This window comes from Nicotiana tomentosiformis, chromosome 1 (genome assembly GCF_000390325.3).
Source record: "Nicotiana tomentosiformis chromosome 1, ASM39032v3, whole genome shotgun sequence".
Taxonomy (NCBI): Eukaryota; Viridiplantae; Streptophyta; class Magnoliopsida; order Solanales; family Solanaceae; genus Nicotiana; species Nicotiana tomentosiformis.
The window spans coordinates 81,933,197-81,950,315 of NC_090812.1; the positions used below are offsets into that span (position 1 = coordinate 81,933,197).

At 37.6% G+C, this 17,119-nt stretch overlaps 1 protein-coding gene across 1 annotated transcript; it reads left to right on the forward strand.

The window, feature by feature from the left end:
* The first annotated feature begins 13,401 nt into the window (after positions 1 to 13,401).
* LOC104107965 (aquaporin PIP2-7) lies at positions 13,402 to 16,175 on the forward strand. The gene is made up of 4 exons (XM_009616917.4): positions 13,402 to 13,865; positions 14,638 to 14,933; positions 15,196 to 15,336; positions 15,816 to 16,175. The coding sequence occupies exons 1-4, from the start codon at positions 13,568 to 13,570 to the stop codon at positions 15,933 to 15,935; spliced, it is 855 nt and encodes a 284-aa protein (XP_009615212.1). The 5' UTR covers positions 13,402 to 13,567; the 3' UTR covers positions 15,936 to 16,175.
* Positions 16,176 to 17,119: the final 944 nt, after the last annotated feature.

Sequence of the window (17,119 nt, forward strand, 5' to 3'; positions counted from 1 at the left end):
ATACATCAATTAATATGGATATCATGATAAATTATGTACTTTATTTATTATTTTTTAAAAGGTGTGAAAAGTCAAAACGTGTCAAGTAAAAGTGAACGGAGGAGTACTATTTAATGGATAAAGAATGGAATAAGTTGTGGGGTTGGAGTGGCAATACATGCTAGCTGTCTACCACACGATTCTATTGATTTGTCTATTCGATGATGGGATCTGTCTTAAATAAAAAGATACTTACTAATTATTTGAAGATTCTAAGCTTTTCTAAAATGACTTTTAGAAGTATTTTTCAAATATTTTTAAATAAACATTATAAATTATACATACTTCTATGGTACTTCTTGATATGTGAATATTCACTGCGTTGATTAATTTACATGACCAGCAAAGTATTTCTCTTACTGATTTCTTTAACTCTACTTGATAATTCTTATAAAATATTATAAATGGATTTTTAGATCTCTTATTCATTTTAGTTTTATTCATACCTAACTCATCATTCTTCATGTAGTTTATACAGATTTTGTAACTTTGCAGCATCAAGAATGTTGTGCTGGCTTAACCCTAACAAAATATTAGCACCGTGATAAACATTATTAATTAATGTTTACCCGTAAAACGGATAGAGTTGAATTTGTATATAGTTCTAAGGGTATGTGGTATAACTTGACACAAATCGTAAGAGTGAATAGAAATATCAAATATTAACTATAAAGAAAAGATTCAAACCGGGTTGAGAGGAAGATGATTTATGGATTAAGCAAGATGAATCAATTTATGAAGCTACAACAACAATCCATTATAATCTCACTAGTGGGGTCTGGGGAGGGTAGTGTGTATGCAGACCTTACCCCTACCCTAAGGTAGAGAGGCTGTTTCCGATAGACCCTCGACTCCCTCCCTCCAAGAACTCCCACCTTGCTCTTGGGGTGACTCGAACTCACAATCTCTTGGTTGAAAGTGGAGGGTGCTCACCACTAGAGCAACCCACTCTTGTCAAGCTAAAAAAGAATAATTCTTCAATATGAGAATGTATGATATCTGAATTACAGTGTATGCCAAAACTTCCCCTTTACAGAAATATAGCCATCCCTTTTATAGTTGGGGAATCTTACTTTAGATATAATTAAAAATACATAGTGAAAAACTCATGATAAATCAGCTTTTTCCTAATTCCCGCTGAGATTCTCTCCCTTAGTGTGGCTGTAACGGCTCTTGTCTATGAGCTCGATCTTGATCGGACTCGGTATTGGTCGGTTTCAAGTTTTAGAGCTCGATGCGGGTTTGAGCTCGATGCTGACTCGGGTTCCGGTATTGACTTGGGCTCGGTATTGGTTGGCTTCTGGCTCTTAAGCTCGATTCTGTCTCTTCTCAGTATAGTTCGATTTGGACTCGAGCTCGATAATGGCGTCAAGCTCGGTATTCAATCTGACTTCAAAAATTGAAGCTTGTTCGTGCCTTCTTCAAATCTCACTTCGATATTATAAAGATGCTCTTGGTCCATCTTCACCAATCGTACGAAGGTTGAAAACGGTTTTGACCGTATACAGATAGTCTTCTCGTTTCTCGGGAAGGATGTAGCGAGAAACGATATGATTTCCCAACGACTTGATTAGATACACGCTGAAGTTTGCATCGAGCTCGATCATGACATACGTGATAGCTGTCTCGTCGGTTTAGTTTACCAAGGCATTTAACGCGTGTCAGACGATGGTCGGCCACTATTGATACTGAACCGACGTTGCTCAATCTATAAATTGCCCCTTTCTTTACCATTTATCACTTTTGCATCTCCAATCTCCAAATTTTATAAAGTTCTTTCTTGCATCTTCTGAGTAAATCTATGATTTTTCTGCAAATATCTTTCTTCAAAATACCACATCTTTGTCATCTCTTTCTATTTTCCATCTCTAAATAAAACAATGACGAAAACATCTAAAACTGTTCTTCAAAAAGAAAAAGCTTCTTCCTCACAGCCTGCCGTCTACAAAACACCGGTGGAGCCACGACTTAAGGAGTGTGTTCCCGGGGCGTGTGTTCTTACCTCCGATTTTAAGGTCGATAAAGGTTCGTCGATTCCCGGTCGATGCGAGCCAATATCGAGGTATATGTGCTCGATAACCGAGGGACATCTCATATAGATAAGGAAAGATTGCAACTGGGAGAACAAAGAAGTGGTCATCCCGGCTCCCGAAGAAGATATCACTACTTATGTGAAAGGGTTTTTAAGTGTGTATACTTACCATTTCACACTGGGTCCCCTCGACCCTGTCGTCATTAATATTTACCGCCAATATCGAATAACCCTAGGCCAAATCCATCCTTCATTTTGGCGGATCGTTATTCTGATCCGCTTCTTCGTGAACAAGATCGAGGGGATGCCTTTCACCCTCGACCACCTCATTCGATTGTACAATCCCCGCCTCTTTCGAGGAGGGTATATAAAATTTCAGCACCGGGCTACCAAGGTTCAGTTCTTGAGTATAGACGAGGACAAGGATCGAGGTTGGATGGGTAGGTTCGTTCGAGTGAAGACTTCGGACCTAATACCGGCCGAGAAGATGCCATTTCCCGAGGAGTGAAACATGAAGCGTAAGTGTAACTCTGTTGTTATCTCCTATTATTTTGTTCCTCCGTTTCTTTCTCACTAATATCCCCTTTTATGATGCAGCGGTTCCTTGGATGCCCGGTGCAGTTCTTGACCTTAAGAACTGGTTACGGGACCTGGCTTCGACCTCTACATACGCCGAGCGCTCATGACGTGATTTGTCAAAGGGCCGATGGGAGGCCAAAAATCATGGTAAGCCTTTTTCTCGTATCTTTGATAGTTCGAACGAAGCGTTTTCCATATACTTAATCAATTTTCTTGTGTGTAGGCTTAGGGCAAAGATGCAGTTTTGAGCCCCCCGTCCGGTGAGGAAGAGGCTTTGGCCTTTGTTCCAAAATCGGTGAAGGATAATAAGAGAAAAAGGGCCTCTACTTTCGAAGATCCAAAACCGAAGACGAGGACGGCTCGTAAATCGAGGAAGAATACCATCCCTTTAACCAAAGAATCGGTTCGGCGTCTAATGGATGAAGACGAGGAAGAAGAAGACGACAGGTCCGTACTGATGACCCGAGTGAAGAGAACCATCGATGCCTCAAAGGCAGCTGGATCGATGGTGGTTTGTGTGCCTCCGCCTCGAACTGAGGTGGTATCGGAGAAAGATTCGGGCAGAGTCCCCGAATTGTTAGAGATCGAGGATGCTTCCCACCGAAGTCAACAAACGGTGGGTATATCTGAAGGGGCCGGTTATGAAGCTCTCCGAACTGAGGAGAACACCCCAAGCAAGTCGCTTGGGGCAATGGTAATCGGAGACTCGCCCACTCTCCCTACTTTTTCCGAAGGGGTGATTCGGGAAGCCCAAGCTTTGGGGGCCCTCGAGATAAACCGATCTCATGAAGGGGATGACCCCTTATGTGATTTGTTTACTGGTGTCGAGGATGTTGCTGGCCCTTGTGATGTGTCAGGCCTTTTCTGTGAAGTGCAACAAGCTCTAAATCGGGTAAGCTCTATCTCCCTTCGTTGATATCACTTTTATGTTTGCTATTCTTCTCTAACTTCTTTTCTTCTTTATTACGTAGACCGCAGCGGTTCATCGAGAAGCATGTTCTCGATCTTGAGCTGAGCCACGTCGGTACGAGGTCGACGTCCGACGGGTCACGGAGGAGAGGAACGCCCTTATACTCCTCTTCGGGCAAAAGGAAGAAGAAATCAAGGACCTTCGAGCTGAGTTGGCCAAGGCTCATCAAGACCAGACCGACATGACCGAGCAGGTAATAATAATCTTAAAAACCCATGGGCTCGATCCTGGAACAATGGATAATATTTCGATCTCACAGCTGCAGCAGAAGCTTGAGGTGATTGGGAAGCTTCGTGAGGTAGTCGATATGATAAGGACGGAGTCCTTGGGATGGAAAGATGGTATGTACCGTCTTGCCATAGAAAAAGAAACTGCTCGAGCCCAATTATCATTGTTCGAAAACCAACTTCAAGCTATGAAGGAGAAGAGCTCGGTTCAAGCAAGAAAAATAGAGAAGCCCGAGGCTCGGTTGGCCTCCGAACTGCCGGGCCGATGCAGAAGCTGCTCAGGTACAAGAAAGAGAGGCAGCCGAGACCGCTAACACTCGAGCACATTGGGTTGCTGAATGTGCTAAATGTCGATCTCGGAGGGAGACCCTCGAGGAGATCCATGCTTGAGGTTTCGATCTCACCGAAGAGATAAAAAAGGCTAAGGAACTCGAAGCCGATGCTGAAGCCTTGGCTTCTGATGATGATGATGATGATGGTGATGGGAGCAAGAGTGGGTCCGAGAGCAGGGAGGAGCCCGATACAGAAGAGACCGCCCCCGGAGATAACCAAGAAACTTAGCCCTTAGTTTCCATTTTGGTTATTTGTGTAGGGTCCTGTTCGGATGTTGTAAACACTCTTGTATATATATATATATATATATATATATATAAAGATCTTTTCTTTTCCCGACTTTCCTCTGTTTTATTCTCTGCCTTGTGAAGATTTTATTTCATTCATGCCTTATGAAGGTTTTCATAAGGCTTTAGGCAATTTGATCAAATTCGGACCTTGTAGCCTTTATAACCGAGTGAGTGCTTGCTCAAACTCAAAATAAGGTAGCCCGTAGGCTTAGTAGTCGAGTGAGTGATTGCTTGAACTCGAAGTAATATAGCCTGTAGGCTTAGAGGTCGAGTAAGTGATTGCTCGAACTCGAAGTAATATATCCCGTAGGCTTAGTGGCCGAGTGAGTGATTGCTCGAACTCAAAGTAATATAGCCCGTATGCTTAGAGGTCGAGTGAGTGCTTTGCTCGAACTCGAAGAAATATAGCTCAAACTCGAAGTAATATAGCCCGTAGGCTTAGTTGTCAAGTGAGTGCTTGCTCGAACTCGAAGAAAGGTATCCCGTAGGCTTAATAGTCGAGTGAGTGCTTTGCTCGAACTCGAAGAAAGGTAGCCCGTAGGTTTTATAGTCAAGTGAGTGCTTTGCTCAAACTCGAAGAAAGGTAGCTCGTAAGCTTTATAGTCGAGTGAGTGATTACTCGAACTCGAAGTAAGGTAGCCCGTAGGCTTAATAGTCGAGTGAGTGTTTTGCTCGAACTCGAAGAAAGGTAGCCCGTAGGCTTAATAATCGAGTGAGTGCTTTGCTCTAACTCGAAGAAAGGTAGCCCGTAGGCTTTATAATCGAGTGAGTGCTTTGTTCGAACTCGAAGAAAGGTAGCCCGTAGGCTTTATAGTCGAGTGAGTGCTTTGCTCGAACTCAAAGTAATGTGGCCCGTAAGCTTAGTAGTCGAGCGAGTGTTCGCTCGAACTCAAAATAAGAGTATCCCGTAGGCTTAGTAGTCGAGTGAGTGATTGATCGAAATCGAAATAAGAGTAGCCCATAGTCTTAATAGTCGAGTGAGTGATTGCTCGAACTTGAAGAAAGGTAGCCCGTAGGCTTAATAGTCGAGTGAGTGATTGCTCGAACTTGAAGAAAGGTAGCACGTAGGCTTAATAGTCGAGTGAGTGATTTCTCGAACTCGAAGTAATATAGCCTGTAGGCTTAGTAGTCGAGTGAGTGCTTTCTCGAACTCGAAGTGATGTAGCCCGTAGGCTTAGTAGTCGAGTGATTGCTCAAACTCGAAGTAAGGTAGCCCTTGGGCTTCGTAGATAGCCCTAGAGTGAGAATGGTTGCTCGAACTCGAGTCAGGGTAGCCCTTAGGCTTTATAGTCGAGTGAGTATTGCTCGAACTCATTGATGTTTCGGTTGGCAGTCCCCGATTTATGGGGTAATGGTCGGCCCTTAAGCCTGTTTGCATAATAGATCTCAAAATAGAGGAATTTTTCTTGGATATAATATATCGGTAAATAAGAAATTTTTCTTTGTAAGTCATTATACATGTGTTCATGTTTTGTGTCAGGGCTCGGGCCAACTACATGGGCATGGCTCGTTTGACCATTTGGCCCTTACAATTTTTTTTGTCGAGACCCTTTTGCCATGAAGTAATGAAGTAACTTCCTTTGCACCGAACTTGATAATCATCGTTGATATGTTTAATGACAATGCCCCCCAGTATTCGAGGTTGATTGTAAGGAGGCCTCGGATACTGTTGAATTGTTTTAAGTTAGCACAATCAATGGTTGCCTCATTAAAAAACCTTGCCGAAAAACCAGTTTGGGACAAAAACCGGTCTAAGGGAAAAATAGTGCAACGCGTGCTCTCTGGCCTAAAGGCTTCGAGTTGAATAATCTGTCCCTGTCTTTGGTCGAACACCTGCAAGTGTTAGTTTCGAAATATAATTTGAACAGAGGGGTCGTACCTTAGCAGTAGTATCATTTTAGGTGTGACACGTTCCAATTGCTTGGTGGTTGATTGCTGTTTATCACACCGAGCTTGTAAGATTTCCACTATACGGCCGATATCGGTCTCTTATCGACCTTTGGTTGGTAGCCCTTTTAATAACGGACCCAGAACTCAACTAGTCGTCTTCGACTCTTATTTTGGATTGATATCGATTGTGCACATCAGCCCAAGTAATAACTGGGTACTCGATCAGATTATGCTTCAGCCGCCGGGAAGCCATCGAGCTTCGTTCGTTTAGACTTTGAGTAAAAGCTTGAATAGCCCAATCGTATGTGACTGGTGGTAGATCCATTCGTTCCATTTGGAAATGAGATACAAATTCTCTTAGCATCTCGTTATCCTTTTGTCTTACTTTGAATAGGTCCGACTTCCTGGTCTTGACCTTTATGGCCTCAGTATGTGTTTTTATGAAAAAATCTGTAAGCATAGCAAAAAGATCGATAGACTTAGATGGTAAATTATAATACCATATCATTGCTCCCTTTGTCAGGGTTTCACCAAATATTTTCAATAATACAGATTCGATCTCATCGTCCTCTAGATCGTTCCCTTTGATGGCACATGTGTAAGAGGTGAAATGTTTGTTGGGATCGGTCGTTCCATTATATTTAGGAATCTCGAGCATGCGAAACTTCTTTGGAATCGGTTTAGGAGCCGCGCTCGGGGGGGGGGGGGGGGAAAAGGCTTTTGCACGAATTTTTTGGAATCCAACCCTTTCAACACTGGTGGTGCCCCCGTGATCTGATCGACCCTGGAATTATATGTTTCCACTTTTTTAACGTTTGCTTCGATCCGTTTTGTGAGTTCCTCGAGTATCTTAGCAATTTCGGAATTAGTCCTCGAATCTTGCTCATTTGATCTTATTATTGATGACTCCGTTCCGTGGATGATTTCTCGGGGTTGACTGGGCTCCGGCCTGCTCGGTACCTGGATTTGACTCTGCAACTGAGCTATCGCTACCTGTTGAGCTTGCAACATTTCGAAAATCATACGCAAACTGATTCTATTTTCCTCATCATTATAGATTTCTCGAGCTGCAGATCGAGTACCACCATGAATGCTATTTTCAGGTTCAGAACGTATGTTTGCCTCAATGGCCATATGTGAATTAACGTCTAATGGTACTTCGACGCGAGCTCCAACAGCGTCGACAAATGGCCTTTCGGCCATGGACGTCAAATTGTTGTTCTCACCTTGAAGGCCAGCTTCGTTGTCGATAGGTAAGGCCATTTAATTGAGAGCTCGTCGTTGCTAATCCAAAATCAAAGACATTTCCGAAAATAAGCGTAAAATGGTATGTTTTGTATGGGTGGTCAAAACCGAACCAAAACCGAAAACCGAACCGAAACTGAAACTTAATGGCTTATTGGTATCGGGTTAACGGTTTAACAGACGGGGAGTTGATTAAATTTTTTTATTAACGGCTTATCGGTTTGGGGGCATATTATTCAATTTTCCTAACGGATAATCCGTTAACCCATTAGGAATATATATATATATATATATATATATATATATATATATATATATATATATAAATTTATTTTTATCTATATAACTGCTCTGGATAATTGTACCAAGTGCAAAGTGAATTGTATTGATTTATTTTTATCCATAAATATGAATTGATATTCTTGGATGTTGTTTCTTCTAAGTAGTGGGTTAATTAGTTATCTGCGTAGAGGTGTTATTCAAACAAGTTTTTAATTATTACTCCCAACTTGTATATATGGCACTTTTAACTTTGACCCAACAAGCTTGTTCACTGGATGACTGGAATGAGTTTCATATATTAAAGAAAGGTCTCAAATGTGTTGGCAGTGTTATTGTTGCTGGAACTCGTGCAGATATGAAATGTTATCTTTTCGTGTCTTATATTTTTATTTCGGTTTATTACACGATTTACTAATTAAAAAAGTACAATCTAAACCGATAACTGCCCGATAACCACCCGATAATAGCTAAACCAATACCAATCTGCTCCATATCTTATCGGGTGGCTAGCGGATTGATACATTTAAAAGCCGATAACCGATAAGCCGAGCCGTTAAGAGTAAATAACTGCCTGATTCGCCCGATAAGCAGCCCTAATATTTTACAGATTCGTATCAAATAATCACTATTATCCTTAGCCCCATGGTGGGCGCCAAGCTGTTTACCCGTAAAACGGATAGAGTTGAATTTGTATGTAGTTCTAAGGGTATGTGGTATAACTTGACACAAATCGTAAGAGTGAATAGAAATATCGAATATTAACTATAAAGAAAAGATTCAAACGGGGTTGAAAGGAAGATGATTTATGGATTAAGCAAGATGAATCAATCTATGAAGCTAAAAAAGGATTATTTTTCAATATGGAAATATATAATATCTGAGTTATAATGTATACCAAAGCTTCCCCTTTACAGAAATATAGTCATCCCTTTTATAGTGGGGGATCCAACTTTAGATATAATTAAATATATATAGTGAGGAATCCATGATAAATCAGTTTTTCCCTAATTCCCGTCGAGATTCTCTCCCTTAGTGCGGTTGTAACGGCTCTTGTCTATGAGCTCGATCTTGATCAGACTCGGTATTGGTCGGTATTGGTCGATTTCCAGTTTTAGAGCTCGATGCGGGTTTGAGTTCGATGCAGACTCGGGGTCTAGTATTGACTTGGGCTCGGTATTGGTTGGCCTCTGGCTCTTAAGCTCGATTCCGTTGCTTCTCAGTATAGTTCGATTTGGATTCGAGCTCGATAATGGCGTCGAGCTCGGTATTCAATCTGACTCCGAAACTCAAAGCTTGTTCGTGCCTTTTTCAAATCTCACCTCGATATTATGAAGATACTCGGTATTCAATCTGACTCCGAAACTCAAAGCTTGTTCGTGCCTTTTTCAAATCTCACCTCGATATTATGAAGATACTCTTTCGTCCATCTTCACCAATCGTACGAAGGTTAAACGGTTTTGACCGTATACAATTAAAACAAATTTGAATTCAACCCAAGCAAAGAAATATTGTTTGTTTAAATTTATCTTTCAATATAACCATACTCTTACACCTTGGCGGAATTAATACTAATCAAGTTTTTCGTATAATCATTTATGAGACATAATAAGTACAGTAGTTAATTCTATTAAAATGGAGGGCTTTGGACATTGCAGCTAAAGAGCAGTAGAAAGACACATTAAAATAATAGAATAAATGTTTTTATGAGTTAATACAATCAATATCATTCCTTCTCCGTTGATAAAAGTATACATACTCCCTACCGTTAGATCCTGGGTTCGAGTCACGCTAGAAAAAAAATACGAAAATACTATAGATCCTCCTAATTTGGGGTTTAAAAAAAAATCAATCCTTGTGGAGTGCTACAATATTAAATTACATAAGGACGAGAACATGCGTCCCCAACCCCTTTCCCCCTTCGCAAATTTAATTTTTGAAAAAGACAGTACAGTGCAAGAGTCCTCATAATAACTACTCTAATAAACATTACAGGGTTTGCTTATATAGTATTATAATATATATATACACACTGGCGGCATAAAAGAGTTTTGCATTATTGATATAATTTAACTCGTTATATCAAGTTAACATTCAAATTTTCAGATCATTTATTTTAATTTAAAGAGTTAAATTTTATTCCATGTAGCTTAACTTAATAATTTAAAAACATTATATATTGGTGCACAAAATTAAAGTCAGGATAGATAGTATTTGTTTATCCAAAAAATGAGTAACAATTGAATTTATACGCGGTTTAAAAGATACATGATTTAATTTAACACAAATAATCTAAGAACAGTAAACAATTGAATTAAAGGAAAACAAAGCGATTAAACCAAATGCGATGGATGATTAAGTCTAATTTTATAAAAGATGTTGGAAATTGGTTATGATTCGGCCCTCATAACGAGTTCAGTTGCAACTCAACAAACAAACGACCGAAGAACACTTTGAACAATAGTTAGGGAACAAAAATTAACTTTATTGTCTTGGTATGCGTGCCAACAGTCACCTTTAAAATATAAAAATTCTCTCCTTTATATAATATGGGAGTTTCAATTTAAGTACAAATGTAAGTAAGGTAAAAATCTTTTTTTCTTCCAGTAAATATTGATATCGGCCGAGATTTGCGCCGTAATATCCTGCTAAGAACGGATATTTCGGCCCCTCGATTGCCCTGTCTAACCGTTTATCCCTTAGCCTCGGTTCTTCACTCTGCTTGAGCTTAATGCTTGGCCGTGTTCGGTTTCTAGCGCACCATTCGTCCTCCTCGGGCTCTGGTCCGTAGAAGTCTTCGGCTTTACCCAAGGCCATATCGGGTCGGGCTGCCCTCTCTTTTCCTTACCGGGAAATCAGGGGTAACTTTTATCCCCGATTTTACCCGCATACAATATTTATCGTCTATTTCATTGTGTTGATACTAAAAAGGGAAATTTTCCCCTGCATTTCAGGATCTTGAAATAGAGGTTTATCCTGTTATTGTAGAAACAGAATCTCTGTAACTCAATCTCATACTTAAGTTCTAAGCATGAAATCTTCAAGTAAAAAATTTGTAAAATTCTTTCCAAGGATTCAATTATTCCTTTCACTTCAAGTGAAAATTGGGAAAGTGGATAACAAGTTTAAGTTGAATTTGAGAGTTTCTTCCTTTCCGTAGGAGTAGGTGAACATAATAACCTCTCTGTCTCATATCATTCTTTCAGTCAAAGAAAAATCATTTTAGCTTTAAGAATAGGTTACTTTTATTTCAAAACTACCATTTATCTATGAACTTAAGTTCTTTTATGAAAAATCAAATAAATTCATGAACGACATGTATACTTTATACTTGCGACTACAAAAAATATAATCACGAAAATATTTAAAAGGTCCTCATCAACAAGAGTAACTTTTTGCATTTTAACTCGAAGAAAGAGACAAATCAAGCGTATTGAAACTTGTTAAATTATCATCGAATGACCAGAAAAAATTGTTATCGTCCTAATCATATCTAATTGCACCCAACTAATAAATATTATTTGTACTAATATGCTTCTACTAGTATCTATTAGAGGTTGTCAATTTACACTTTCAAAATTGTTTATCTTTCTACTATTCCAAAAAAATTCCAAAAAAAGAAAAGAGAAAAGGAAAGAAACTTGAAGAAAAAAGACGTATAACGGCTAGAACAGGAGTAAATGTGAGGCAATTGGGCTAATTTGACAGGCTGAGATAAGCAAAGACAAAAAACCGCCCCACACAACAACGCAATACAGCCCAACAGATGATTAACATTTGATCTATCACATGGTCTCGCTGTATATGGTCCCATCCTAAAACATTATATTCCAACACAATTATAACAAGAACATGTTTTTTTTTCCTCCTTTTTTTTCCCTGAAAATTTGCGCTTTCAGTCCTTGAATTGTAGATAAATTCTGATTTTAATTCTTCTGATATTTGGATAACAATGGATGAGTTATTTTTCACATGGGAGACCTATTGCTCTCACTAGCAAGTAGCAACATTCTTAGTTCTGGCTCATTGTACCGGACTTCCTTAGTGCGGTTTATATCTCCTGTGTGATTGTGCAGTGAACAGGTTACTCAGTGCGCACTCAAAGATAGCGATTGCGGGTTTCCTTGAGAATTTTACAACAAAAAAAAGTCATAAACAAATTAGGGTCTATTATTTTATCATGAAATTGACTAGTTTTATACTATTATGTTAAATAATCTTCAATTAATCAAAATGCGCATTTTGCTTGTGTATTTTCACAAATTTAACGAACTATCAATTATGAAACTATTGTGATTTGCATCAACGGCTAGGGCTGCTTTCTTTCTGTCGCGTCCTTCCTTGTGCATCTGAGATATACAAAGGGTGCAACAAAAAAGAACGGACAAAGTCATTTTATCATTTATAACCTGTTTGGCCCATTTTTTTTTTTTTTTTTGGGGCCTAAAAATGCTTTTTTGGTCAAAAGTGCTTTTGGCCAAAAATTGAGTTGTTTGACCAAGCTTTTAGATGGAAAAAGTGTTTTTGAGTAGAAGCAGAAGCAGTTTTGGAGAAGCAAAACTTTTTTGAGAAGCACTTTTGAGAAAAATATACTTATAAGCAATTTTCAAAAGTTTGGTCAAAAACTAATTACTGCTCAAAAGTGGTTTTCAAATTAATTAGCCAAACACAAATTGATTCTCATAAAAAGCACTTTTTGAAAAATACTTTTGAAAAAAAGCCTCAAAATAAGATTTAGGACCCGTTTGGCCATAGATTTTGGCAAAATAAATTTGGGTTTTATTTGGTAAACACATGTTTGGCCATAGATTTTGCCTACATTTTGGCAAAATCCCAAAACCAGCCCAATAGCTGATTTTGGACCAAAATATCACTATTATATTTTTTAAAAATTGCCCCAAACTTTTATATTTTATAAAAGAGCCCACCATTTATTATTTTGTAACAATGTTGCTTCGTTTTCTCGGTCACCTGATAGTGTATCATGTAGTTCATTATAAAAATGATAATTTTGTATCAAATTTATTTATGTTCAAAACTATAATTTGCGATAATATAATAATATTATTGATAATGGTACTATTGGGTATTTGTGATAGTTTTTAGAACTTGTGAGTATAAGTCATGTTTTATATTTTTTCAAAATAAATTTGGGAAATATGTTTTGAAAACTGATGTCCAAACACATTTTCATCTTCAAACCAAACTTCACCCAAATCAAATTTTTCAGAACAAATTTGGGAATCTATGGCGAAACGCTAGCTTAGTCACCTAATAAATGAAAAAGGAGTTTTGCTGGACGCACTTTAATTACCATTTGTGTAATGTTAACTTTATACTAATCCTCCATATTGAGGATTATATTATTCTAAATATGATCTAAGTATAACATATTTCATTTGGAAACTGATCAGAAAATTCACATATTAATTAATTCAAAGTCAAATTTATTGAGTAAAATATCATAAGAATCAAAATCAACTTTTATCAATAGTTGAAGGATCAAGAGTGTAATTATTCCTTTTATGTTTTCTTTCAAATACAAAATTCTATTCCCATAGTACCCTTATCTTATCCATAAATCCTCTGCACCACTCTCAATAAAAGCTCACCAAAACCCATCACCTTCTCTGAACAAATCACTTTTAACTCATCTTCTTCAGAAAATCAGAAGAAAGAAAAAATGTCAAAGGACGTGATTGAAGAAGGACAAGTTCATCAACAGCACGGGAAGGATTACGTGGACCCACCACCAGCTCCTTTGCTTGATTTTGCAGAACTCAAGCTCTGGTCTTTTCACAGAGCTCTTATTGCTGAGTTCATTGCTACTCTTCTTTTCCTTTACGTCACTGTTGCAACTGTAATTGGTCACAAGAAGTTGAATGGTGCTGATAAATGTGATGGGGTTGGTATTCTTGGTATTTCTTGGGCTTTTGGTGGCATGATTTTTGTTCTTGTTTACTGCACTGCCGGTATATCTGGTAAATTTACTATACCCTTAACTCTTTTTCGAGACTGATCTAGAATTTTAAGTTAGTTATATATGAGTGTGACCTATAATATTACTCTCTTCTTTTCGTTTTACTATGATAAGGTTGCGTACGATAGAACCTGTGTTACCGGACCTTCTATGAACCCTGCGTATAGCGGGAGCTTAATACATCAGGACTGTGTTTCGTTTTATACTGTAGTGTTTGATTAGCTATGACATATAAGAAAGATGGAAATACTTCTGCACAGACCAAGAGTATCTTAGAAATTGTTGTCTTAAATACGTATGGTACGTATGGTGTAACATTTTAGCATGATAACATTAAAGTTTGTATGGAGTAACCTTAGAACTTTAGTGGGCGTTTGGACATAAGAATTGTGAAATTTTGGATAAAAGTGAATTTTTTTTCATGATATGTGAAAATTAGAGTTGTGATTGGACATGAAAATAATTTGGAACTGTTTTTGAATTTTTACAAAGTCGTTTGAAGTGAAAATTTTGAAAAATAACTTTTAAATTTTCAAAAAAATTCTGTGAAATTTGAAAATTTTCTTTTCGGACACTATTCCGAAAAAAAAATGAAAATTTTTCAGAAAAAAGTATATTTTTTTATGGCCAAACGGACCCTTAGTATATGCATTTTTGAAATTCTTGTTTATGTATACTTAATTATGTGTTCCAGAAAAAAAAAATTATGTGTTCCAGTTAAATAGAAAAGAACTGACTTTTGTGGTTTTTTTCTTCTTTTTTGTGTGTTGCAGGTGGACACATTAACCCAGCAGTGACATTTGGGTTGTTCTTAGCAAGAAAAGTGTCATTGTTAAGAGCAGTGGGATATATTATTGCACAGTCATTAGGTGCAATTTGTGGTGTTGGTTTAGTGAAAGGTTTCATGAAACATTACTACAACACATTAGGTGGTGGTGCTAATTTTGTGCAACCTGGTTATAACAAGGGCACAGCTTTGGGTGCTGAGATTATTGGAACTTTTGTTCTTGTTTACACTGTTTTCTCTGCTACTGACCCTAAAAGAAGTGCCCGTGACTCCCATGTCCCTGTAAGTAGCTTATGTGTTACTAAATTTCTCTCCTTTTTTTGTTCAAGAAAATATGATACAAAATTATAAAAGGGCAGTCCCGTGTACTAAGATCCCGTTACGTGGGGTCTATTATATACAGCCTTAACCTGCATTTTTGGATGAAGTTATTTTCACGAATCCATGTGGAAACAACTTTACCAGTTATGCTAAGCTCCCATTCATATAATACAAAATTATGGTTACTAATATTGGGTATTTTAATTTTCTTGGATGTTGATAGGTTTTGGCCCCTCTGCCAATTGGTTTTGCTGTTTTCATGGTTCATTTGGCTACTATTCCTATTACTGGAACTGGTATTAACCCTGCTAGGAGCTTTGGAGCTGCTGTCATTTACAACACTGAAAAAATCTGGGATGATCAAGTAAGCTCTTTCATCAAAATTTTAAAAAATATATTTTTGAGTGCTAAGATTAAGAGCCCGTTTGGCTTTTTTCCACTTTTTTTCGAAATAGTGTTTGACCATTTGGAATTTTTTGAAAATTTTCAAAAAGTTTTTTATCAAAATTTTCACTCAGATCACTCACAAATATTAAAAAACAACCCTAAATTATATTCATGCTAAACACTACTTTAATTTTCAAATACAATTTTCACTTAATTTTTTTTTTTTTTTTTTTTTACTTTTTTCCGGAATTTTACAATTCTCAAGCCCAAACGCCCACTAATAATAATGTCTAAATATTAGTTTGAGCAAGTAATATAAAGTCGAAAGTTAAGATAATTGTAAGTAAAGTGACTTTCGACCATATGTGAATTCTCAAGAAATGATTTTATCCTGTAAATCTTTTTTGGGAAAATGACTTAAAACTGATATAATTGTGTTGATATATGTGATTGCAGTGGATTTTCTGGGTTGGACCATTTGTGGGAGCATTGGTAGCAGCAGTATATCATCAGTATATCTTGAGAGGTTCAGCAATTAAGGCATTGGGTTCTTTCCGCAGTAACCCAACCAACTAAAACAACTTTTGCAACCACTACCAGAAAAAAGAAAAGAAGTGGAAAAAGAATTGCATTCATCTGTCCAAATTATCTTTGTTTATTTATTTGATTCTATGTGTGTAAGAGGAACCTATGGAACTCTCCCTTTTACTTTTTATGTATTGCTTATAATAGTTTTAATCCTTAATGTTAGTGTAAGAGGAGCCTTGGATGTGTATTTATTTGTATGAGTAGTGTTGGTGATGTTTTTCTTTTTAATTCTGAATCTTGGACTTGGATCCTCCCTCCCTCTATTCTCTCTTTATAATTTTCACATTATAAGCTTTGAATGGAATTTCCGATAAAATGCCTAGTTTCATTGTCTCCGTCATGGACCTGGTGATACTGAATTTTGTGTGTAGATGTGCAGTACCGACAGCTAGTCTATAAGATCTTAAGACCTTAATTATAGCTTTACAATGACAACCATAATCGAATATGCAGGACACACAACAATAAATCTTGAAAAACCACTTTATATTTAGTGTAATTGTTCATGGTTAGTAACAATGGTAAGTTAAAAAATAAGACAGAATAATTTTGGAGGTGAAATTGCACTAACAATATAATTATTAATGTAGGTAAAGATGCGAACTTTGTGAATTAAGGGATGACTTTGTATTTCATTCATTTTGGGCACTTTATCTTTTTCTTGATTATTGCAGCCAACGACATGCATGTTGCCACGTGTCTCCACTAAGAAATGAAGATGCTTTTTTCTATGTTGTGGCTTTGTGGTGGTCCCTACTCCTCTAGGAATTTCTGGAAAGGTCTGAAAATTATTGCAGGCCTGGCATGGCAAGTGCTTGGCCTTTTTGGGACTTTGAAGAGCAGCAGTAGGTCTAAGAGAAAAGGCAAAGCAAGCAAAAGAGTAATAAAAGGTGTAAAAATCACTCCACTTTGTACAAAAGAAAAAAGAGGTAATTATGTATGGAATTTTGAAATGAAATGACAAGAGAATGGACAAAAAGCCACTCTGGAATGAATACACATGTCATGTGAATTGAGGGCTCCCCAATATCATTTTGGCCTCACATGGAAAAAGAGCAACAGCAATGGAAAACAAAGGCTTTTTTTTCTTTTAGTTTTTGACTCAGCAATTTTTTTATTCTCAAAGTTTCGAGTACGAAACCTTTAATTCTTTTCCTTCACGCTACAACTCA